The sequence below is a fragment of the Notolepis coatsorum genome (assembly GCF_963971535.1).
Source record: "Notolepis coatsorum genome assembly, chromosome: 8".
NCBI lineage: Eukaryota > Metazoa > Chordata > Actinopteri > Aulopiformes > Paralepididae > Notolepis > Notolepis coatsorum.
In genome coordinates this window covers 16,933,103-16,959,370 of record NC_140172.1, presented here as the reverse complement: position 1 = coordinate 16,959,370, position 26,268 = coordinate 16,933,103, and the positions used below count along the sequence as shown (strand labels likewise).

Sequence of the window (26,268 nt, the reverse complement as noted above, 5' to 3'; positions counted from 1 at the left end):
ATAGGCCTGTCGCAGTACACCTACCCCATCGCCAAGCTGATGGATAAATATGTGCACCTGCGTCAACTACCTATACCGCTCATAGACGGTGCCACCACGACCCTGCTGATAGGATCCGACCATGCACACCTCATCGTCCCGATGGACCGGGTCCACACTGGGCCCAGAGGCTGTCCAGCAGCAGTCGAGACCCGCCTAGGATGGACACTACAAGACCCCCTCTCTAGGTCTCCCAACCGAACAGCAGCCACTCGCTGCCTCCACTCCAGAGTGACAGAAGAAGACACCACCCTCCTACAGCACGTTGAGAGGCTATGGACACTAGAGACAATGCCCTTTAAGAACGAAAAGAAACACATTCGTTCCAAGGAAGACATTTATGCTATAGCCCTCCTCGAGCAGGGGACAAAGAGAGTCAAAGTCAACGGAGTGATGAGATACGCAACTCCACTCCTGAGGCGAGAGGGTATGCCTACCTTCCACGCCCCAAAAGAAGCGACCGAGCGGTATCTATCGAACACAGAGCGGCGCCTAGCCAGAGACCCCGCTCAAGCTACTGTGTACCGCGCTGAGATTGACAAGCTAATCACAGCGGGACACAAAGAAAATTGACATTAAAGAGGCCGATCAGACGACCGAATCATGGTACGTGCCGCACCACAAAGTCCACCACAACGGCAAGGATCGGATTGTGTTTAACTGCAGCTACCAGATCGGATCACAAAATCTGAATAAAGAGCTCTTGCCCGGCCCAACACTCGGCCCCTCTCTACTAGGCGTGTTGCTACGTTTCCGCCAGGACAAGGTGGCCATCAGCGGCGACATCAAAGGGATGTTCCTGCAGGTGCGATTAGTGGAAGAGGACAAGCCTCTGCTGCGGTTCTTATGGAGAGAGAGGATCGGGGATGAGCAACCATCCATCTATCAATGGGAAGTCCTCCCTTTCGGAACCACATGCAGCCCATGCTGTGCTACGTTCGCACTGCAAAAACACGTCGCAGAAGACCCAGCAGCTGATGAAGAGGTCCGACAAAGTGTAGGAAATAGTTTCTACATGGACAACTGTCTGCAAAGCGTCTCGACGCCAGAAGAAGCCGAGGCCCTCCTACTCAAGCTCCGCGCCTCCCTGATCAAAGGCGGCTTTGATCTCCGGCAGTGGGCCAGCAGCGACCCTCAAGTACTGCGCAGCCTCTCCCCAGAGGACAAGGCAGCGAGCAGCGAGACCTGGATGGCGACCATCCCAGGAGAAGCCCAAGAAATGACATTAGGACTAGTCTGGCGCTTCAAAACAGACTCGCTCCATTATAAACACACACCCCTGACCAAGGAGCAGGGAAGGTCGACTTCACTACCGACCACAAGACGGAGTGTATACAGAACACTCGCCAGACAATATGACCCGTTGGGATGTATTCTACCTTACACCACCAGGGCAAAGATGATTGTGCGAGCGCTATGGGACAAGGACCAGGGCTGGGACGATCCCATACCCGAACACCTTGCCTCCACATGGAGAGAGTGGGAGACAGAACTCAGCTCGCTCCCAGGTGTCAACATACGCCGCAGCTACTTCCCACCCACAGTGAGGCCGGAGACGTGTCAGATGGACCTGCACGTCTTCAGCGACGCCTCCGAAGTAGCCTACGGTTCGGTGGCCTACCTGCGGGCCCGAGAGGAGGGAGGAGAAATACATACTGCCTTCATCCTGGCTCGCTCAAGAATAGCCCCCCGCAAGGAACAATCTATCCTGCGTCTAGAGCTCTGCGCAGCCCTAGCAGGAGCGCAACTCGCCACGTTAATCCAACGTGAACTCACCATCCCGGTGCAAAGAACAATCCTGTGGTCAGACTCCATGACCGTACTCACATGGATCCAGTCCGATTCGTGTAGATACAAGGTCTTCGTGGGAGTCAGAATCACAGAGATCCAAGAGTTAACAGAAGCAGCATGCTGGAGGTATGTGGACACAAAACAGAACCCAGCTGACGTCATCACACAGGGAATGTCCCTGGATGACCTCACCCGTCACAATCTCTATAGTGACGGTCCAGAGTTCCTCAAGCTCCCGGAAGAAGAGTGGCCTACACCCACCCCACGGGAGGCGAGTGAAGAGGAGGCAGAGAAGAAGAAATCTATGTTCTGTGGGTTGACACACACTCGTCCCCACAGATCCCAACATAGACGACTGCCTCACCCTTGAGAGTGCGCAGTTAAAGACATTCCTGTGGCACCACCCAGAGGTTCCGTCCACTACTGACATTACTGCAGCTAACTACGAAGAAGCAGAACTCCTTCTGCTACAGCGAGCCCAAAGAGACTCGTTCCCCGACGAGCTAGACTGTCTGCAGGGATCAAAGCCAGGGTCGTCAGACAGCAGACTGCTCCACTTAGCCCCTGAGAGCGACGCCCATAATCTCATGAGAGTGGGTGGTCGTCTGAGGAGAGCCCCAGACTTAACGGATGACGTCAAGTACCCGATAGTCTTAAACAGCCGACACAAGGTCACAGAGCTCATCATAAAGAAATACGACGATGACGTGCACCACGCCGGGGCAGAGAGAGTCTTCGCGGAGATCAGACGTCGCTATTGGATACTGCAAGGAAGAGAAGCAGTACGACGCTTCCAGCGGACTTGTCTAGACTGTCGTAAATGGCGAGCACAGCCCAGTATACCCCGGATGGCTGACCTACCCCCCTGTCGCATCCGACTCGGCGACAAGCCTTTTCACTCCACCGGTATGGACTGTTTTGGCCCGCTGTATGTAAAGAAAGGAAGAGGGACGGAGAAGCGGTGGGGTATTGTATTCAAATGCATGACCACCCGAGCGATACACATAGAACTCCTTCCAACCATGAGTACGGACTCATTCCTTATGGCCTTCCGGAGATTCACATCGCGGAAAGGAAAACCGTCTATATTATTGTCTGATCACGGGACAAACTTCAAAGGCGGAGAAAGAGAGCTGAGAGAGAGCTTCCAAGCTATGGGCCCAGAACTTAAGACCCACCTCGCTCCATCTCAGATTGACTTCCAGTTTAACCCCCCGAATGCACCTCACTTCGGTGGAACTTGGGAACGAGAAGTACGTTCAATAAAGACAGCCCTGTACGCCGTGCTTGGGGCCCAGACCGTGGCGGAGGAAGTCCTAACGACAGTCCTCACGGAGATCGAGGGAGTATTGAACTCAAAGCCCCTCGGTTACGTCTCAAGTGACGTAGCAGATGTCGACCCAGTCACCCCCAACACTCTCTTGATGGGGCGGCTGGACCCCGCGCTACCACAGACAGTGTACAGGCCTGAAGAAGCGAATGGCCGAAGGATGTGGAGGTACAGTCAAGTATTGGCTGACAAGTTTTGGAACAGTTTCCTCCTCCACTATCTACCGTCTCTACAGACCCGCCAGAAATGGGTGAAAGAAAGAGACAATTTGACCGAAGGTACAGTCGTCATGATTATCGACCAGTCACTACCCCGAGCTATGTGGCCGGCCGGCCGCGTAAGCAAAGTGATCACTGGTGCCGACGGAAAGGTCAGAGCGGCAGAAGTGCTCGTCCAAGGGCGGACATACACCCGACCCGTGGCGAGGCTGATAGAGTTGCCAAGGCTCCCAGACTCTCTTGATGACGACCATGACCCCCTGACTTTGTGAACTGCCCTACCCTCACAACAGACATTGAGTAGTGGACAGTGCGGTTAATCTGTCTCTGCTTATCTAATTAGGTGCGGACTAATTAGGAGGCGGCTGTTACGAAGGATCAGATTAAACCGAATATATATATTTATTACTTGATATATATTGCATAGTATTTGTATATCGTCTGATATCCCTTGTGTATATACACGGAATATCCCTTTTACCTAGTACAGACCATAATATTTCGTTCTCCTATTGGACAGCGATCCCCTAGGCGCCACGGCCATACCCCCAAGGTCTAGTTCAAAGTCACCGCCAAAGACATGCCTGGACATGACCGGCTCTGCGCAAGAATACGAGACAGAAATAAGGCTGGTACTAGATTGTTCACCTAACGTATAAATACGGCGCAGGTGAATACAGAAGTATGTTACCCAATAAGTTGAAGCCTCACACCACGATACAACGTGCTGTGAAGTGGGCCCGTTTTGCCCCGAAATAGAGCCTCGAGACCGCGTGCGAATTAATAGCTGAAGTATCAGAGTTTAACGCTGTACCGTCGAGTTCGACCTATTCTATTATTCAGTAATAGTCTATTTAAGTATAGTGTATCGTGCGGCTACCGTTCTACAGTGACCAGCATTACCAGCGCTTCCTCGTACCTAGCTAGTGCGCTTATCCAGGCTGGGCGGCTTAACCTGGTGCCGTCATCCGAGGAGCCCTAGACGAGGACCGTGTGGATATGTACACTGGATAACCTACCCGACGACTACAGAGCCCTTTTCGGCTGGATTATATTTGCTTTGGTCCTGTATCTGATGGAGCGGAGAATCGTCTACACCCACAACTGTGTGGGATTTACCCTGTGAGGAGCATTGTCGAGCCCGCCTCTAGGACGCCTGAGGCTGGTTAGCTTTCCTTCATGCTGCACTGCATACCGGAGAATAGCTGTTGTTCGTCTGTGGATCAAGAGATTATTGCACTGTCTCCTGTACCTGGAGTCTCCTTATTCTTCGTTGACCCAGACTTTCGTTACCGACAAATCCTCTCCCCTGCTGGCCTACAACCGGAGGGACCCTACTAGTATCTCCCGCTGCCCTACTAGTGTACCATAGATATAATTCCTATGATACAGGTGGTATTCATTATCTCCTGCGTAATATTCTAATGGACTTACGCTCTTGACCTATTCATGCACATTCGCCTTACAAGCGCGACTCTAATTCCCAAGTAATGTAAGATAATCTTCGTGCTGCTAATAAATATTATTCTAACCAAGATTTGTTGTGGAAGTGTTCATCTCATATACCTGTGTACTGTATGGCCAGTAGTAATGTACATAAGACAGTAGTGGTTTAATGATACCATACTTATTCAATACAGTCAGGGAATTGTACCCCTCAGTTACAGTTGTGTATATTGAATAATGCCGTATGACCAAACATCATATGGCCATAGTCCTTATTGTATATTTTTGTAAATAATAAATGGGTTTGTGCCAAATCCCAAAAGCGACAATGTCTGTTAACCTCTTAACCTGCACCCTCAAAATTGGCCATTTTAGTTTTAGTTTTTGAGGACTGCATACTTTTTTTGCAAACCAAAACAACATACTTTATACTTATAGCACATGCATGAGCCTGGTCTCTTTTGAAAGAGGACATTCTGAAGTTTCTGATTCCAGAAAGAGAATTCACTTTTAGTTCATTCACTCATTCAGCGCCAGCGATTACCCCCATCCCTGTAGTCAATGGGCCACGCTTTAAAAGATGGGCATTTTCACTGTGCGTCACGATGTTTGCAGAGCTATATCTATATTCTATATTATAGCTATGGAGACACTATGGCTCATTTGACAGTCACTATCTCTCGTCCAACATGTAAAAAAAATTGTTAATTTCTCTCATGTATACGTTTGCGTGTTATCCCATGGTGAATATTGTATAGTTTCAGAGTGATCTGGGCTAATTCCTGGAAGCAGAGTTATGGAGCGTTATGTGCATTTTGCGAAAGTCGTTCGCGTCTCCTACGTAGGAAGGCGCTGATCTGCCACCGCCCGCCCACAATCAACTGTGATACGTTGAAATTATGATCAAAACGGAGCGAGTGGAAATAATGCAGAAGCGGTTTCCCTGTCAGACAGCACTTCCTAACAAGAGAGGGAGAGAGAGAGAGAGAGAGAGAGAGAGAGAGACAGGAAGTCATGCACAAGATGAGCTCCTGATTTAATATCTAACTTGCGATTGTTAAGAGAGAGATAAACATTTTGGACAAGATAAATTAAATACCATCACAAAGAAGGCTGTTATATTATATATATATATACATGTAGCTGGGAACCTCAGTGTGTGTCTATTTAGCTAACTTTGACCTGCTAGCTAGCTAACAGTACTGGCTAACTAGCTAGCTCCAACCTACACAGGCTGTTTCCTACACCTTGAGTCCCAGCCTCCAAACCAAAAGAAAATAATAACACACTGCAAAGAGCAAATCGATTTTTATATCAAACCAGGTAGGAAATATAACTGTAAGCTATAAAGCTGAAATGAATGTACTTTATATTGTTAGCTACTAGCTTAAAAAGATCGTTTTTGCTAGCTAGAAGACTGCTTCTATAGCATATTTAGCTAGGAAACCTCAGGATAGGTTTACATATCCACCATAAATAAGGCTGCTATATCTGTATAGATCATATTTAGCTGGACAACCTCAGGGTGGGCTAGCTAGAAAAAGATCGTTTTTGCTAGCTAGAAGACTGTTTCTATAGCATATTTAGCTAGGAAACATCAGGATAGGTTTACATATCCACCATAAATAAGGCTGCTATATCTGTATAGATCATATTTAGCTGGACAACCTCAGGGTGGGCTAGCTAGAAAAAGATCGTTTTTGCTAGCTAGAAGACTGTTTCTATAGCATATTTAGCTAGGAAACCCCCAGGATAGGTTTACATATCCACCATAAATAAGGCTGCTATATCTGTATAGATCATATTTAGCTGGACAACCTCAGGGTGGGCTAGCTAGAAAAAGATCGTTTTTGCTAGCTAGAAGACTGTTTCTATAGTATATTTAGCTAGGAAACCCCCAGGATAGGTTTACATATCCACCATAAATAAGGCTGCTATATCTGTATAGATCATATTTAGCTGGACAACCTCAGGGTGGGCTTATCTATCAAACTTGGATTTGCTACACAGTCTTTTCCTACACTGAGCCCCAGCCTCAACTTAAATATATATATATATATATATATATATATAAAATAATAGTACAGTGAAAAGAGCAAAGCTATTTTCTAAAGAATAATTTTATTTATCTTTATTTTCTTATCTTATTTTATTTTTTTATTATTAGCTAGTTCAACATCCCATATTTGTTTATCCAGTTGCTATAGCAACATGGACACTGAGACAGCAGCACGGACAGCGGCAGGCTTTTTCCTTCCCTGTTTTTTTGAATATCCAGAAGAGATCAAATCAGAGAACGGGAGAATACAGTTCAGACAGAGTACAACGAGAATACCCAGAGACTCTATATGCTGACCGCTCTAAAACCACTGGTGTTATTACCAACCTGCTCTTCTTCACCGAGCATGACATTGCATGGCATACAGCCACATCAAAGCACTACAGCTTCGTAATCAAGAGAGGGATCTGCAAGGGAAGACAACTTCAGATCTTTGAGGATGAAGACAAGGACCAGAGAGAAGGTTCCTGACTGTCAACTTTTACCAAAATGGTACGGTCATGGTGCAAGGTAACGAAGCTGCCCTTGGCTCCTTTGGACAGGACTTCCCCACTCTGAAGAAGGGGGCAGCATCTAGAAAGGACACAGGAAGCACTCCGAGCTCTTCCATCACCACAGGCACCCCGACAACAGAGAGCCATCCCCTATTCCTGGTCATAACAACCAGCACCCAGACCACCACACCGTCAGCCTCCTGAGAGACAGACTGGCTCTACTAGAGGTGGAGATCACTGAGCTGAGAGAACAGCAGCTCTCCACCAGCCCCACACCACACCCTGACCTCCAGCAGTGGAAGCACCAGCTGGAGTCTGCTACACAGGAGCTGAAGGAACAGATCTCCAGCGTGCAGAAGGACAACCTGGCCCTCACCACAGAACTTAGGGAAACAAAGGACAACATGGAGCGGGAAATAATGCAGGTGAGAAACGAGATGTCAAAGGAAATATCAGCCATCATGGTGAAGCTGATGTCTACCAGTACAGAACAGCCACAACCCCTCACCCCTCCCACCACTGAGCCCCCACCACCCAGCGAGGATGCAGCCGAGAGAGGCCTTCAAGCCCCCAGGGCCCCCTCTTCCCTTAACCCACCCACCACCGAGCCCCCACCACCCAGCGAGGATGCAGCCGAGAGAGGCCTTCTAGCCCCCCGGGCCCCCTCCTCCCACAACCCACCCACCACGAGCCCCCACCACCCAGCGAGGATGCAGCCGAGAGAGACCTTCTAGCCCCCCGGGCCCCCTCCTCCCACAACCCACCCACCACCGAGCCCCCACCACCCAGTGAGGAGGCAGCCGAGAGAGGCTCTCAAGCCCCCCAGGCCCCCTCCTCCCCCAGCATCTCACACCGTCAGCCCACCACCCTGAAAAAGGACACTGAGGTTGCTATCCTAATAGACTCAAACGGCAAGTTCATCCAAGAACAAAAACTTTTCCCAAACACAAAAGTGCCCAAAATCTGGTGCCCCACATTAGAGGATGCACTGCAGATCCTTGTGCACCCCGAGTTTGACACACCAGGCCATATTATCATCCACACTGGCACCAACAACCTGCGGGAGGAACGGGAAAAGGTTGGTAGTCTGGTCACCAGAGTAGCAGAGAAAGCAGTTGCGACCTTCCCAGAATCACGCATCACCATCTCAACCTTGCTACCCCGCAAAGACTTTCACCCCAAGACCATCAATAGGGTGAACGCTGACATCACAAGAGGATGTGCCTCACTCCCAAATGTACACGTTGCACATCATATATCCATAACGCCTGATCACCTGTACGACTACACCCACTTAAAAAAGCAGGCAGTGGGCATGTTTACAAAAACACTAAAAGATGTGGCACTGGGCCGTCAAAGCATCCATCTTACACCAGCCAGAGGACCTCCCAGGGACCCCCACTACGCCTCAGACCCCATCAGGAGCCAAAGACCTCCCAGGGACCCCCACTACGCCCCAGACCCCACCAGGAGCCAAAGACCTCCCAGGGACCCCCACTACACCTCAGACCCCACCAGGAGCCAAAGACCTCCCAGACATCCATCCAGACCCAGCGCACCCCACAGACCCCACGCTTCACCAGAACATCACCAGCTCCAGCACCACAACCAGACTGGCCCTGGCTACTACCCCTCAACAAACCAGAGACTCTACCAGAACCAAGAGCCTGGCCCTCGGCCCCTTCCCAGCCCACAGCATGGAGAACCACACCAGGCCCCACGCAGCTACGCAGAGGCCCTCCAAGGAAGAGTGAACTCTGAAGGAATGAGTGAGATTAAACAGCTCCTCCAGTACATCTGCACTAAGCTGAACTAGTCTCATAATACACGCACACACACACACACACACTACTCGCATTTACGCACTACTTAATTAAGACAACATTTGTTAGTTAAAAAGAAAAGCTAGTTAAAAGCTGAATTAGTATTGATACTTTATACTGTTGAAAGAATATTTTACATATTGTTCAAAATGCATCAGCTCTAACAATGTTCTCAATAACCAAACACACACATTTACAAAATACAGTACCTCTCTTGACAATCCAGTAGTTACTGTTTTATCTGTTCTACTGTTCTACTGTACCTGTGCCATCTCTCTCGTATAATGAAATCCCTTTCAGTTTGCATGTGGAACATCCAGGGCCTGAAGTCTTCAACCTTTGGGCTGAAGAGTTTAGCCCCGGAACTCAAAACAAACCTTAAAGATGTCGACATCATTATTCTACAGGAGACATGGTGTAAAGCTGACACTGTCACCCACTGCCCCAACGATTATAGAGAAATAATAGTACCATCTCAGAAACACAGCAACATTAATAGAGGTAGAGGATCAGGAGGATTAATCATTTGGTATAAATCCGACCTACATCATCAAATTGACGCCCTAAAAATGGGCAAATATTACATATGGTTAAAACTAAAGAAAGAGCTCCTATTAACAGAAAAGGATTTGTTTATTTGTGCAATATATATCCCCCCCTCCGAATCCCCATACTTCTCAGAGGACATTTTCCCTACCCTTGAGACAGAGACATGCCATTTCCAGGCCCAGGGAAATGTGCTCATCTGTGGGGACACCAACGCACGCACAGGACCACTTGCTGACCTCACAGATCCACAAGGAGACATTTACATCTCAAACGAAAATGTCTCTCACACTTTCACTCTCCCCCACAGGAGCAATAGTGACCAGGTCATCAACAGGAGTGGAAGAGATCTCCTGCAGCTCTGTCAGAGCCTCAGTCTGTACTTTGTCAACGGTAGGGTTCGGGGGGACAGCCTAGGTAGATTCACCTACTGCTCACCTCTTGGCCACAGTACTGTAGATTATATGATCACAGACCTTGACCCTTCCTCCCTCAGCTCATTCACTGTGAAACCACTAACCCCTCTGTCTGATCACAGCCAAATTACCCTGTTTATTAAAAGATCAGACACAACAATGGCACAAACACAAAACAGTAAGCTGTACAATATCAGGAATTCATACAGATGGGACCAAAACAGTGCAGAACAATACCAGAAAGCAACTCATACCCCAATAATCCAAACACTTTTGGATAACTTTCTGGACTCCACATACTCACAGTAAAGAAAGCCTCAACCTAGCAGTAAACAATATTAACAATATATACAGACAAACAGCAAAGGAGGCACAACTGAAATGTACTACAAACAAACCAAAAACTGCAACAAAAAACAGCTGGTTTGATACAGATTGTAAAATCATTAGGAAAAAAATTAGAATGCTATCAAATCAAAAACACAGAGACCCCAATAATGCTGATGTACGCATTCTCTACTGTGAGACCCTAAAACTGTACAAACGTACTCTCAGAACCAAAAAACAACAATATGACAAACAGCAACTGACACTAATTGAGGAGGCAATCAATACAAACAACTTTTGGCAACATTGGAAACACAAACAAAACCACAAAAACAGGAATTGGCTATACAGAACAGTGATATATGGACAACCCATTTTAAAACACTATACCACACTGTTCAAATTGATGGAAACACAGAACAATCTCAAATTCTTGATAAATTGACTAAATTGGAGCTTGCCATAAAAGACAATCAAAACCCATTAGACTCCCCAATTATTGAGCAGGAACTGCTTAAGAAACTACAAACTCTTAAATCAAAAAAGGTTTGTGGACCTGATGGCATCTTGAATGAGATGATGAAAAATATGAACAAGAAATTCCAATTGGCTATATTAAAACTATTCAATTTGGTCCTGAGTGTAGGATATTTTCCTGACACCTGGAATCACGGACTCATAACCCCAATCTATAAAAGCGGATATTATGAATACCAGACTTTTAAACTTCCTTACCAAGCACAATGTCTTGAGTAAAAGCCAAATTGGATTTATACCAAAACACCGCACAACCGATCATATTTACACCCTACATACCCTAATTGATAAACATATAAACCAAAATAAAACCAAAATATATGCCTGTTTTATTGACTTCCAAAAGGCTTTTGATTCTATTTGGCATACAGGACTGTTCTATAAAGTTATAGAGAGTGGTGTAGGGGGTAAAACATATGATATTATTAAATCAATGTACTCTGGTAATATGTGCAGTGTAAAAATTGGCAAAAAAAGAACAGAATTCTTTACCCAAGGGCGAGGCGTTCGTCAGGGCTGCAACCTCAGCCCGGCACTCTTCAATATCTATATTAATGAATTGGCTAATATACTAGAAAAGTCCTCTGCCCCCGGTGTAAGTCTCCACAATCGGGAAGTGAAATGCCTGCTCTTTGCAGATGACCTGGTTGTGTTGTCCCCCACAGCAGACGGCCTACAGCAGAGCCTGGACCTGCTAGAGCATTACTGTCAGACCTGGGCCTTGGCAGTAAACCCCAAAAAGACCAAAATAATGATATTCCAAAAAAGATCCAGATCTCAGGACGTCCTACCAAAGTTCTCAATTGGTACAAAACATGTAGAGTACTGCACACATTACACCTATTTAGGCCTAAAACTAAGTTCAACTGGACATTTTAAGGAAGCAGTCAATGAGCTGAGAGGGAAAGCACGCCGGGCTTTCTACGCCATAAAAATAAATATACAAACAGAAATACCAATTCGAATCTGGTTAAAATTAATTGAATGTGTTATTGAACAAATTGCACTCTATGGCAGTGAGGTGTGGGGTCCACTTACAAAACAAGACTTTACCCAATGGGACAAACACCCCATTGAGACCCTGCATGCAGAGTTCTGTAAGATTATCCTACATGTCCAGAGGAAAACTACAAACAATGCATGCAGGGCAGAATTAGGCCGTTACCCACTAATACTAAAAATACAAAAAAGAGCAATTAACTTTTGGACACACCTAAAACGAAGTGACCCCCTCTCGTACCATTATCAAGCCCTGCAGTGCCAAGAGCTGAGGAGCATCAGGAACCCCCTTACCCAGCTGGTCCTGAGGCTGAGTCCACAAACCTGCTCTCTTAACACACCTCAGGAACAGAACACGTCACCAATCAGAATAAATCAAATTGCTACACAGCTAAAACAAAACTACATCACCTATTGGAAAACACAAACAAAAGCACAGAGCAAAATGCAGTGCTATCTGGCTCTAAATCGACAGTACACCATAGCAGATTACTTGAGCATGGTGACTGATCAACAACTAAAAAGAACCTTGACAAAATACAGACTGAGTGAGCACAGCCTCGCTGTTGAAAAGGGGAGGCACAGGAAAACTTGGCTCCCTGCAGAGCAAAGGCTATGCAGTCATTGCATCCTCAGTGAGCCTGAAACTGAGTTGCACTTCCTCACCAAATGTGAAAAATATAAAGATATTAGAGAAACGCATTTTAAAAAATTTGAACTAATAACAAAAGGTTTTCTTGCACTACCAGATACAGGAAAACTACCAGTCCTACTAGGGGAGGACTCAACAAGCTGTGAGCTAGCAGCAGCCTATGTTGCTGCCTGCCACAAACTGAGGGACAGTGAGTGACAGTCACCTGACATGTTTATGCCGTAATATTTTATGTTCTATTTTATGATGAACATTTTTGTATATACTATGACATTAATATGTGTTTTGTAATCCATGCTTATGTTATCAACCATTTGCTTTGGCAACATGTACAAGCTGCGTCATGCCAATAAAGCCACTTGAATTGAATTGAATTGAATTGAGAGAGAGAGAGAGAGAAAGAGAGAGAGAGACAGATGACTGGCTCATATGGTGAGAGTCTCGGAGCGATCTCTCCTCTCTGTCCCTGCTTTTTACACACACGCTCTCGTCTGTCTGTCTGTCTGTCTGTCTGTCTGTCTGTCTGTCTGTCTGTCTGTCTGTCTGTCTGTCTGTCTGTCTGTCTGTCCCAAAGGTATCTGCCAGTGCAGGTGGGTGACTGTCATTCAAAGCGCATTGTGAGTATGGGTGGAGCCCAGCCAAAAACAGCTTGGAATCTGGAAGGGCAGAAAGTGGTCCACCAAAGTACTTGATTAAAAATACATAAAAATTAGGGATGCCCCGATCACGTTTTTTGCCACGATACCGATCACCGATCGTCTTGAGCCATATCGGCAGATACCGATCCGATACACAGTTTTTGATATTTTTTTTTTTTAATTTTATATAATTTTTTTTAAATTGTTTTAATAAAATATATATATTATATAATTATTTTTTTGTATCCACTTTTTCTCCCATTTTCTATTTTTCTCCCATCCCAATTTCGTATCATCCAATTCAACCCTCCCCTGTCTCGAACGCTGTTTCTTGCCTCCCACAAGCCGGCTGCAATGTGGACTAAGTCATACATAGCACGAGTCCCCTCCGATACTCGAGGTAACAGCAGTCGCATCTTTTCACCTGCGCTGCGCGATCTTTCAGCGTCAGGGGTCTGCGCTTTGGAGGGGCACCGCCCCCATCGCTTCCTGATTCTGCTGCGCAGGCGCACCAACCGACCTGTAGGAGTCGCTGTGCACAACGCCCAATCCCCACCCATCAGTTTCCCACCCCCTAATACTGCCAATGTGTATTAGTACGGACGACCAGCTAAACTGAAAGCAATGTGGAGCGCTGGGCTCGAACAGGCGAACCCAGCGTCTCCAGTATTCGTGGTGAGCGCCTTGCCCACTGCACCACATAGCCGCCCCATATATTATATAATTAGAGTTGTACTTGTAGTTGTATTATCTGCGAGACATCGCCACCACGCAACAAGTCAAAATGCTTGCTATCTGCAAACAGCTCCACTGTCTGTGTGTACTCGAGTAGCCTCCAGCTACGGCCAGGATTCTCCGGCGCTGCAGCTGCACTCTACTGGTATAAATCACATTCAGCATGCCCTCAGCCCGAATACGCATCGAATCAATGTTATAAGACATTGATATCAGGAGCTATCTGTAGCTACTGCTAGCCGGCTAGATAACGTTAAGACAACGCCTCAGTGAACTATTTAGTTTAGAGCTAACGTGAGCTAACGTGAGCTACCGAGTCAACGGAGGTAACTTATCATGCACTTGACTATTGCTGGAGCATTTGTTGATATCAGCAGCTAGCTATCAGTAGCTAGCCAGCTAGATAACGTTAGACAATGCCTCATGTAGTCACTGGGTCATTTAGTTTAAACAGTAACGTTAGGTAGCCAACGGCTCGGTAGGTAGCCAACATTAGCTCACGTCGCATGCACTACTAAAGCAGACTGTTGCCGGAGGCAGCCTCTTGTTTACATGGGTGCAGGAGGGGCAGGAGGAGAAGGAGGAGCCGTACGCTGCAAGCAGCTCTGTGAGAGAGAAGAGCGAGTGAGAACTTCGCAGAGAATTGGATCATGTTTTCCGTGTCATCGATCGGTTTTGACGATCGGCGAAAATAAAGCATTATCACTGATCACCGATCGCATATTTATACTGATTATCGGCCGATAACGATCGGTGGCCGATCGATCGGGGCATCCCTAATAAAAATGAATTTTATTGAAAAAACCTTACAGATGTGTTCCATAGACTCACAGGAATTGTGTAAAATTTACCAAATAGTAAAACAAACAAGCGAAATAGTTCCCCTTTAACTCTTTCAGTGCCAGCAGGGGGCGCACGATTTAGTGCTTGAATGCCCACCATCCACTTCAATGTTAGCGTTAAAAACGCCTAATCTATATTTAAAATTATGGCTATGTGTCTAATCTGCCCGTCGCTTATCAATGACTCATTTTCCAGTCAACATTGTCGAAGCGGATTGTTTTTTTATCGGTTCATTCTCGTTTTATAGCATCTTGAAAAGCCCTCGTTTTCAAGGAAAATAAAAATATTCCATGATAAACGGAATATTCTAGAATACACAAAAACGTTGTCATTTTTCAGCCTATTTATGAATCGTTTTCAAATAAACGCTAGATTATTTATTGATAGTATAATATATCATATCAGATTGCCTATATGGCGTGCATACGTACACATATTATGTGTACGTATGCACGCCATATAGGCAATCTGATATGATATATTTCCTGATCGCTCACACAGCCAAACAGCCACATCACACATAGGGGAAAAGCTTATATCTCAGTGAAAACAGGTCTGATTATCCTAAGACTGGTAAAATAGATTCCTTACCTGAGATCAGATATTATCCAAAAAGATTATTCCAATTCCTGATCGCCATTCCAAAAATCGATCGCTTTTATTGATCCAACGCTACATACTGTAAACACATATTCAACGCTGTTCTGATGGTCCACAATGAATCCGAAAGGGTGCATTACCATCTGGGAGACGATAGGGGGCGGTTTTTTCACATCTGAGATCCTACAGGGGCTGCATACCCACGGTAGACTCGGTTGATGAAATATGAATTCAGATCGCTAATAAAAAAATAAAACGATATTTGTAAAAATAATAATAATCGTGGTGGGCATTCAGGCATTGGGCTGATAAATCACGTTTTGGGCATTCAAAGAGTTAATTATTTTAAAACATTATTTTTTTATTTATTATTATTACTCTTTTGTGTTTCATTTTCTGTGAATATTGCTTTTATTATGTACTGTTGACATTTGTACATTAGTCATTTCTGTAATTGAGGGAAACTTCAAAAGCTTAAGATTTTTAAATAAAGGTTGAAATGAAACATCTGCAACCTTTTAAAAGTGTTAATTGTGGTTTTGCCCGTGTTGGCTTGGCAAAAGATCTCAATGTGAATAATTTTTTAAATAAAGGTTAAATAATTTAATATATATATTAAGGATGGGTATGTATGTTTTATAAAGTATGTACACCTTTTTTTTTATTATTAACACATTGGACGCCAGACCGAGTATAGTCGGGTTAACTCGCCGACACTTGAGCGCCAATCGTGAGTATAGTCGGGTTTTAATCGTTATTTCTTTTATTAGCGATATCCATTCATTTTCATCCATCCAACCTGATGTTATCGTTGGGAATGGGTCCGAGCTCGCAAAAGGGCAAATACCGCAGCCTATCGTCTCCCGGATGGTATTGCACATAATTGGATTGGATTGGCTGGGGATGTGCATAAAAAAAAATAGTCCAGTCCAGGTTTTCCTTCTCGGGCATGCAGTATCGTTATACCACATTGACTGGGGACACTGAGCAGCGTGGATTATGCGTTTTGGATATATAACGTTGGATCAATAAACGCGATCAATATTTGGAATGGCGATCAGGAATTGGATTAATCTTTTTGCAGGACATCAGATTGAGGTAAGGACTCCATGTTACCAATCTTGGGTTAATCAGATGTTTCTTTCACAGCGATCACAACGTGTCTGTGTGTGTGCGTGCCGTTGGGGCCGACCAAGGCACGGATAAGCGATTTGTCAGCCCGCTTCTGTATCGTGTATTGATTAAAGCGGTGGCCATCTAGACCTATATCGGGCATATAGCTCCGGCGCTGAATGTGTTAAGATTTATAAAATAATTTAAATTGTTATGGAAAAAGTATCAAAGCCTTTTTTGTACAGCCTATTTGATGTATTTTTAAATCAGGATTTAGCAGTCCTTTACATTACTGTATATATATCCAGAATTTCTCTTTTCATTGAAGCATCATGGGACATAGCTTTTTTCATTATGCTTTAATGGGACAAGGGTCAATTTAGTAGTAATGGGGAATTGGAAATGGCTGGAAATTGAAATGGCTGGAAATTATTGATGGGCCATGTATTTGTGATATAATGCAAATCTTATATAATAAAAAGATTTGCATTTCCTGTGAGGTTTAAAATAAAGTTAGATTTATTGGAATATGGAGATTTTCTTCAGATTCATCACAGTATTATGTCACCTTGAAAATGATGGTAATGAGAATCATGGAAAAACATGCATAAAAACAATTGGGGATATAGTTTGAACGATCGCCTCGTCTTTGCATGATTTATTTCAAGCATCTGTATGAACACTGAAGATGGATGTACCCTTTAGAGCCTTACCTCCTCCTTCATTCACAGTTCCTTTAAGTCCTGGTGTTTTAATGCAGTCTACCAAGCAGACAGATAGTTCCTTTAGTCCCAACAGAGAGAGGTGACTGCACGACGCCATCTCCTCCACTGTACTGGATATCAGTGTGGCTGTGGCCTAAAAATACCAGATAAAAAACAGTAACAATAAGAGTCTTACAGAGTCTTGTGGTCAGAGTTCTGACCTGGCAGAAGTTTTAATCACCCACAGCAGAAAAAAAGCCTGCCTAATTTTCTATGCTTCAAGACCCAGCATTTAGTGACTACGTCACACTGAGACTAGTTCAACACATCATGTCACTCTGAAGCATTTAGTGACTACTTAAAGAGTCCAAAAATCCAAACTATCCCTTTATCACATGCTCTCTTGGTGTCAGATTTTAGCATTGCGGGAAATCCCCCCCCAAACGCGTTACCCCGTTTTAGCCTGGCATGGCCCGATACCCGTATCAATGCATCCCTGGAAGACAATCGTTCACTAGGTCAAACTTTGAATTTGTTCATAACATATTCACTTATGCTCAACCAATGTATTGGAGTATACACTTTGGTTGGATTGTAATAAGGGGTTAATTTGGAAATTATTTTGATACTGATATCAAATAGATGTCATATCACATTGTAACTGGTATTGGAAAACTCAATACCATAATAATGTCAAAAATAGCAAAAGAGTCTACCCAAAAAGAGTAGATTCCTGAACTCCTACAGTCTACGGTCGCTTTCACACCTGAGCTCTTTGGTCCACCTTAATCGAACCCTGGTTCGTTTCCTCGGATAGTCCGGTTGGTTTTGGGTGGTGTGAAAGCTCATTCGAACTCTGGTGTGGACCAAACAAGTGAACTCTGATGTAGCTCTGTAGCAAAAATGGCCAATATGTGCTCACTTCTATCATTGGAGTGGATGCATCAACTCTGCTTGACTCCAATGGTAGGTATCTCCAGAAACCCTGAAGTCCTGCAGCCACTAGTCAAACCTAAGAAATATATGTGCTGTATTTTGTTCATCCACTAGTCAAACCTAAAAAAAGATATCTGCTGTATTTTGTTCATCCACTAGTCAAACCTAAGAAACATGTGCTGTATTTTGTTCATCCACTAGTCAAACCTAAAATAAGATATGTGCTGTATTTTGTTCATCCACTAGTCAAACCTAGAACCAAAATGTGCTGTATCTTGTTCATCCACTAATCAAACCAAAGAGATATCTGGTGATATGAGATGTTGTTCATATAGCCCAACCCTAAGCATAACAACTGCATAATACCACCTCAGAGAGCATATGGTGTTGGCTAGGACCGGCTATGTGGTCATCTTTCTTGTCTGCAGCCAGTGAAACAGCTCGGACACGTTTGTTGGGGCCGTCACTGAGGTCATTCTTTCCCTGGGACATCTTCACTGGACACAGCTCTGTAAAGTCCATACAGACTAAATCATAATTTAAAGCAGATGAAACATTTCAGTTAGGTTAGGCTGTACTATAGTTATAGCAATTGTACACTAGAAATGTAGTAATGTCATTACTTTTGCAAAAATATGTAATTTCATAAAGTCTATAAAAAGAAGTTTAAGGTTTCTCTGCTCCCAATTTGTCTCTTGCTCGTCTTGTCCATATGCTTGTTTTGATTCTGTATGTGTGTGGGGGGGGGGGGTGGGGGGGCAAATAAATGTGTATGCTCCTCTCTTACACATCTTTGTAAACAAACTACTGCTTTCTAGCGCTGCCTCTTTAGAGTTGCTTGCCTGTCTGCATGTTTTGTTTTCAGTATTTTATTGACAAATAAGCATCTTCATCTTTGCTGGCAGTGATGCTGAAGTGTAAACAGAGTCAGACAGTCAACGTCCGCTTTTGGCGTTAGCTTGCTGCTCCCTTGGCTAGAAAAGCCATCCTAGCCATCTAATATTACAACTAGGGCTGTCAAAATTAATGCTTTAACTCTGGAGATTAATTTAAATTCTTTAAAGCGTTACATTTTTTTTATCTAGATTAACCTATGGAGTGAAACATTTTCAATATAATATAAGAAAGAGGTCTAGCTGAGTCAATGTTGATGGTTGTTGAACATTTGTATTTCACAGGAGATAAACTGTATTAAAAGAAAGCCATTAAAATAGTATTTGAATCTAAATATACTGCGTGTTGATTTTACATTAATTCCATGATTTTACTCAAGTAAATATCTGTTACAAGCTTCGGTCTTAACACTTTGGTTGCCTTGGGTTAAATTAATGATATACCATAGATTGCCAGCGCTATTTGTCTATGGAGAAAGTCCCCTTCTTTGCAGGGCTATAACTTTTTTAATTCTATTGCTACATTGCCATTATTAGGGCCCATTCAAAGTCCTATATGTATTGTTCATTGTGTAGCAACGTTAAACTTTTTCATTCACATATTCATAGTAAAGTATGGTCTAATGTATAAGTATGTTTTCATCTCTTTCTGCAACTTTCTCCAGAACGTGATATATAGCCCCAAATGCATTATATTGATGATGAAATACAGTTTGATGGCAATCAGCGCGATATAAAAAATTCCAACTAGACGTACTTCTAGAAGTTACTACACGTCATCTGATGTTGACCGGATGGGCGAGGGGGCGTTTATAATTCCGTGGGCAGCGTTATACCAATCATCTAATGTGGGTCAAATGTTGATAAAAGCAGTTAGTATCGAAGATGGTAACGTTACACGCTGAAACTCACCCCAGTCTCCGCGCGCCGTTGGGCGATCATCGTCGAGTAGAAATTTTATCATTATGGGATATATTATTACCCGGTCCATCTCCAGCTTGTATAATGGTATATACGTCTAAATCATGTTGTTTATCGAGTTATTGGCAATCGATCGCTATGTAGAGTGACGAGCTAGAATGCCGGAACCAATACCGAGTGCCCGGAAGTAATAGGGCCGACCAGCAAAACCTCTACTGCGCTTCCTGTTAAGCGGTTGCGCCGATCGGCCACCAGATGGCGCTCCTGAACCGCCAGAGAGCTCAGTGGGTTCTGCTGGTGGACCTCAGGCCAGCGGAGGGGGAATATGAATCCGATTCCAGATTTTAGAAATATTGATATAAGGACGCTGTACAGCGTCCCCCGGCAACTTTAGCATGGCCAGCAATGACGCTGTAAAGCGTTTTTAGGCAGTCAAAGTGTTAAGTAGAAAAATGCGATTTTTTATCTAGATTAATTGCAGAAAATTGTGAGATTAATTAGTTAAATTGTTTTAATCTATTGACAGCACTAATTACAACTAATGTTAGCTAAATACTAGGGGTGGGGGGAAAAATCGATACGTAGTAGTATCGCGATACTTTGCGTGGCGATACTGTATCGATACAGGGACGCCAAGTATCGATATTTAATAATTCATAAAAAAAAAGATTTTGGAAGTTGCATTGTTCATTTCAATACCTGTAATAGTACAGTAGTCCACACACACATGGAATATGACCGTAATACAAAGAGTTCAGTTTGTCAGGTACATGCAACACAGATTACAGTGTTTACATCTGTCTGCTTGAGAAAATACCATGTTCTGCAATAAAAATGATTGAAGTGAAATTTATTTGTTGTTTCTAGAGCTGAAATGGAAATGATCATCCATGCTTTCATTTCATCACGCCTGGACTATTGCAATAAAATGTTTACCTGTCTGAATAAATCTGTGCTAAAGCGCTTGCAAATCATTCAAAATGCAGCGGCAAAGCTTTTAACTGGGACAAGTAGGCGTGCCCACATCACCCCCATTTTATCCACTCTACATTGGCTCCCCATTAATTATAGTGTCCATTTTAAAATTCTTGTTTTAACTTTTAAAGCCCTCCAAGGTAAATCCCCTGTGTAAATTTTTTATTTACTGCGTCCCTACTCCCCCAGTAGTGCACTTAGGTCCTCCCACCAAAATCTCCTGGTTGTCCGATGGTCCCATAGTTCCTAGCGAACAATCGAATCGAAACTGAATGTGGCATCGCCAAAGAAGAAATCCCTTCCAATAAGTTTAAGCCGCTAATTTTGCTCTGCAAGAAGAACGGAGCAGGTCCATCTTATGACAACGACGTCTGATGTGGAGAGATGATAAGAGACCATAGCCGATTAAATTAAGTCTGATCTGGCAGTGATGATTGACGGGGACACTTCTAACGTTCAGCCATGCATTAGGTGAGTAGCCCACTATTAGGACGTTTCAATACTGTCTAGTGTCTACTTAAATTTCCCTCCGGGGATCAATAAAGTATCAACCTATCTAATAATGAGACAATATGCAAATAAGATAATACTAATAATAGTCACGGTTCCCCGTATGAAAGTGGCTTGCAACTTACTGCTGGTAAAATCACTGTTTATTTCTCGTTTTGCATAGTATTACATTCCTCTTCTATAAACAATCAAAGTCCTACCGTAAGAGCCTCATACGGGTCAATTAAACCTTTTTGATTAGAGTCTTTCCTTCGAGCTAAGTTGAACTGAACATTTCACTGTCAAAAGCGCAAACTTAAACAAGGTTGCGTCGCAACACGGTTTTCAAAATAAAGGTCACATATACAAATACCATAGTAGGCCTCTCAATTCTTGTAAAAAAAAGTCCCGGATATACATAAACATTAATTGGCATTGATCACTTTAGGCACACCCTGAAACCAGTAACATCACAAATATGAAGCGGGTAATTACCCATAAAAATAATAAACCTTTCATGGGGTTATTTACAATAATAATAATTAATTTGATTTATAAAGCACTTTTCATTGTGAAACAAAGGTATGCAGAGTTTCTTGTCCTGGGCATTCAAGGAGGTAAAAAGGAATTAAGCTTGGGCAGTGAAAGTGTTAATGGGGAATTTCTTAGCTTTTTTGACAACGTTAACACCGAAGCAGCCAGACGCTTGGACATTTCTGTGTGTTGTGAAGCAGTGTGGAAGTGACGTACACACGGTAGCGTCCCCGGTCATGTTTGCTTTGCACCAAACGTTCCATCTTCTCCCGAAAACCTAATTTCAGTCCAGATTAGGGCAAACTCTGCAATATTCCAAGTTTTACAGTCGATTCCATTTTTATTGGTAAATTCCACGATTCCGTGAACACGGATTTCATATGGCTCTACCTACATTACTGGATGACGGATCGCTACATTATTATTATTATTACAGAGATGTATTGCCGGTAGTAGCCTGTGGACCTCATTGGTTAAATATATATATGGCAGCAATAACTTAACCTGTTGCACCCAACGAAAATGGCATCTGGTCATAAATCAATCTTTTTCAGAGTGTTGCATAAATTTTGAGATTTTAATATCAAACGTTTTCAAGTATTAACATCACTAACATGTCACAAAAGCATGTAGAATGTATATTATCATCAATAAGTTAGTTTAGCAATAGGTTAAAACTGCCTTTAGATAGATTTAACTTTTAGATTTGGTGAAGTCTAGTCGCGAGGGCGACCATTTTGGAAAATTTGAACCGTGGGAATTGTAGTCTTTTTGCAGCCATTTGTAGAGGGGGTGCATAGCTGTCAATCAGCGTTGGAATTTTTCCGAACTACACTTCCTGGAAGATTATATGGGGTTCAAGGTTCAGAGCTCTGTATGAATTATTTCAATAACTGTTATTATTCGGGATAAGCCACAAAAGGTAAAGATTTTGACACATTTTAAAACAGTTAGTTTCTCTTCCCTATTGTTAACATGTAGGAACAATTAGATCGGAAATTAGTTTCCAAACGGTTGCACTGTGGGGAAAATTAAAAAGTACAGTAGATTACAGTAGATTTCATTATCTGTTCTTATGCATGCCTGGTGATACTAAATCCAAATTGAACTCGGTCATTTGAAAGACAATATATTTATATATATATAAATGTGCGAATTGGCTATAATACAGGGTTTGTACACCTTTTCCAAGGCAAAATGCAAGCACTTTTCAAGCATTTTCAAGGTGCATTTTCAAGATTTTCCAGCATCTTATGCGGCTGTGGTAAATTAAATATTTACTCAAAATGATTATTTAATTTCTTCCATCACATTAAATCAGATGTTATTGTGCTATAAATAACCAAAATGATGTAGACTTGGCATCATATATAATACATTATATTAACTTGTCAACCTACCTCGGGCAGCAACAGAATCCAGCAGCAGTCGTGATCTGCTTTCGCGGTGCAGCGAGAACACTGGGGTCAGCAGCTGGTTCAGGCGGTTCTTCAGCAGCTGGGCCAGGCGGTTCCTCAGCTGCTGCTCCCGGCGGTACCTCAGCTGCTGCTGCTGGGCCAGGCGGTTCCTCAGCTGCTGCTCCTGGCGGTACCTCAGCTGCTGCTGCTGGGCCAGGCGGTTCCTCAGCTGCTGCTCCCGGCGGTACCTCAGCTGCTGCTGCCGGGACAGGTGGTTCCTCAGCTGCTGCTCCCGGCGGTACCTCAGCTGCTGCTGCTGGGCCAGGCGGTTCCTCAGCTGCTGCTGCTGGGCCAGGCGGTTCCTCAGCTGCTGCTCCGGGGACAGACCCTGAACCACGGCCTCCCACTCTGGTAGGACCTGCTGCTGCTGACCCTGGACCATCGCCTCTGCTAGGAGGGAGGGAGGGGGAGAGAGAGGGAGAGGGGGAGGGAGAGGGAAGAGGGAGAGGAGAGGGGGAGGGGAAGGGAGAGGGGGAAGGAGGGGGAGAGAGAGGGGAAGGGAGGAGAGAGGGAAAAGGAGGGGGAGGGGGGAGGGAGGGGAAGGGAGAGGAGAGGGGGAGGGAGAGGGGGAGGAGGGAGGGGGACAAGTTTTCGTGTTTTGAAATACATGGAAGGGAATTAGCTAACATTAGGCTAGGCTACATGCTGCCTATTTCAAAACACTGCGGTGAAAAACAGAGTCCGGTAAACACAAGTTTGTAATTCCAATAGTGTATTCTGCCTGTTACTTGACTATTTCGATTATTGAAGTGGTATTTTTATAACGAACATTTACAGAGACAGGTGTGGAGCACATGTAGTCTCGAACTTAGTAGTACCTGGCGAGCCAGGCCGAGACACGTTAATAACATCCATGGCTCATTGGCTCACCTTTCATGTGGCTCGAAAGTACAGACTCCCCCATGGTAAAAATCTGCAAGTCCTTTCTGCATATTTTGCACACGGCTACTCTGTTCTCCTCTTTTTAACCATGAATTATATTTTATATCTCCAAGCCAGAGCTCATTAAAACGGCAGCCTCCCGGCATGTTGGCCACACACACACGCGTGCGCTGATCTCAGATGGCACAGGTAAAAAAAAAAGAAAAAAAAACACTACGGGTCGAGCCCAGCCACATTTCATTTTGCGTGAAAGGCGAATGCAATTAGGCTCGCTCGAGTCGCTCCGACTTATTTTATTTCTTTATCTAAAAACCAAACTATTCAGTCATAGCGATTTATTATGAAATGCAATAACAATTTCAATAACTTTCCAGCACTTTATACACAATTCAAGCACATTTAAAACCTTGAAAATAGCACATTGAAATACAAGCATTTTCAAGGATTTCCAGCACCCGTACGAACCCTGTATAATAAGGTAATTTATAAGCATCATATTCTATAATAATATTTCAAATTGCATTGGTCCGGATGAGAGAATTCAGTACTGTATCTACAGAACCTTCAGTTTAATCATCTTCCCTTTAGTAATTTCCTTAGCTTTTTTTTTTACACATGATCTCAAGAGGGTACTGAACGAGATCAGTGGCAGTTTTATAAGTTTGGTCATTATTATCATGGTGTTATTCACTGTCAAAGATGCAAATAAAGATCATAATTCATATTCTCCTTTGTTTCATCACAATTTAAGCAAGCCTAGTAATAGACACAATATTTCTGACACTCAATACATTCCCTGAGGTCCATAGATGTCCCTAGATACCAAGAATATGCAAATGAGCCTTGTAGAAGTGGAGCAATATTCCATTTACCTAGGTATATATTTTAGGCGAAAATATTCCACGGGTGGAACAGGTTAAGGCTTCGTCAAAGTCAAAGATTTTATTTGCCATGTATGGACGAATCCACATTGGAATACAGGTACAGAGCACACTGTGTGTCTACAACTAATCCAATACAGGAGCAGAATAGAAACAGTACAGGACAAATATGTAAAAACACAGTATAAAAGGACAAATGCTAAAATTGATATCAACATCCATAGTGGAACAAATTACAGTAAAAGTGCATATAATCAAAGTGCATGATGCACAGACACACAAAAACAGCACTTCCACAAAACTGACTAATAACACTAATAAACACACCAAAACAAAATAGGATAAAATACAAAACTAGCCTTTGGAGTCATTCAGGCTGTGCACAGCACTGGGGAAGAAGCTCTTAGTAAACCGAGAGGTAGAGCATGTGATAGAGCGGTAACGTCTGCCCGAGGGGAGGGGGACAAAGAGGCCTGCAGCTGGGTGACCAGAGGGGTCGTTGATAATGCCAGAGGCACGGGAAAGCAGCCTGGCACCATAGATATCTTCTAGAGCTGGCAGGCTAAGCCCGATTGTCTTGCGTGCGAGACGCACAATTCTGTTCAGAGATTTCTTCTCCTGGTCTGTGATGTTACCAAACCATATAGTACAGGAGGAAGTAAGAACGCTCTCGATCACACAGCGATAGAAGTTGTGTAGAATCACCCTGTTATTTGTGAACTCTTTCAGTTTCCTGAGAAAGTGCATCGTAGCTTGCTAACTGATGCACTTTAATATTTTAGTGAAATTAACGTCAGTGTTCCTTATCCTGAGATAGAATTGGGCCTTATGTAATATTAACAGTAATGTTACATGCATGGACAGCGAATTGAAGCATGATTTGAACAAACCTTCACTCACTGGACATGTTTTTCTCCCCCATAGATCGATATACAAAAAATGCTCAGAGAGTAAGGTCAACATGATGTTACCTGCTGACTGCACTGCCCA

General features: G+C 43.8%; 1 protein-coding gene across 1 annotated transcript in view; it reads right to left on the bottom strand.

The window, feature by feature from the left end:
- Positions 1-26,268, bottom strand: part of LOC311233348 (uncharacterized protein) — a gene marked incomplete at its 5' end in the record, with an annotated part of 137,136 nt that overhangs the window by 18,744 nt on the left and 92,124 nt on the right. Inside the window, 3 exons of the mRNA XM_084320323.1 lie at positions 17,320-17,464; positions 18,616-18,755; positions 23,459-23,905. Coding sequence (XP_084176449.1) covers positions 17,320-17,464; positions 18,616-18,755; positions 23,459-23,905 — 732 coding nt within the window. The remainder of the gene's footprint in view (positions 1-17,319; positions 17,465-18,615; positions 18,756-23,458; positions 23,906-26,268) is intronic.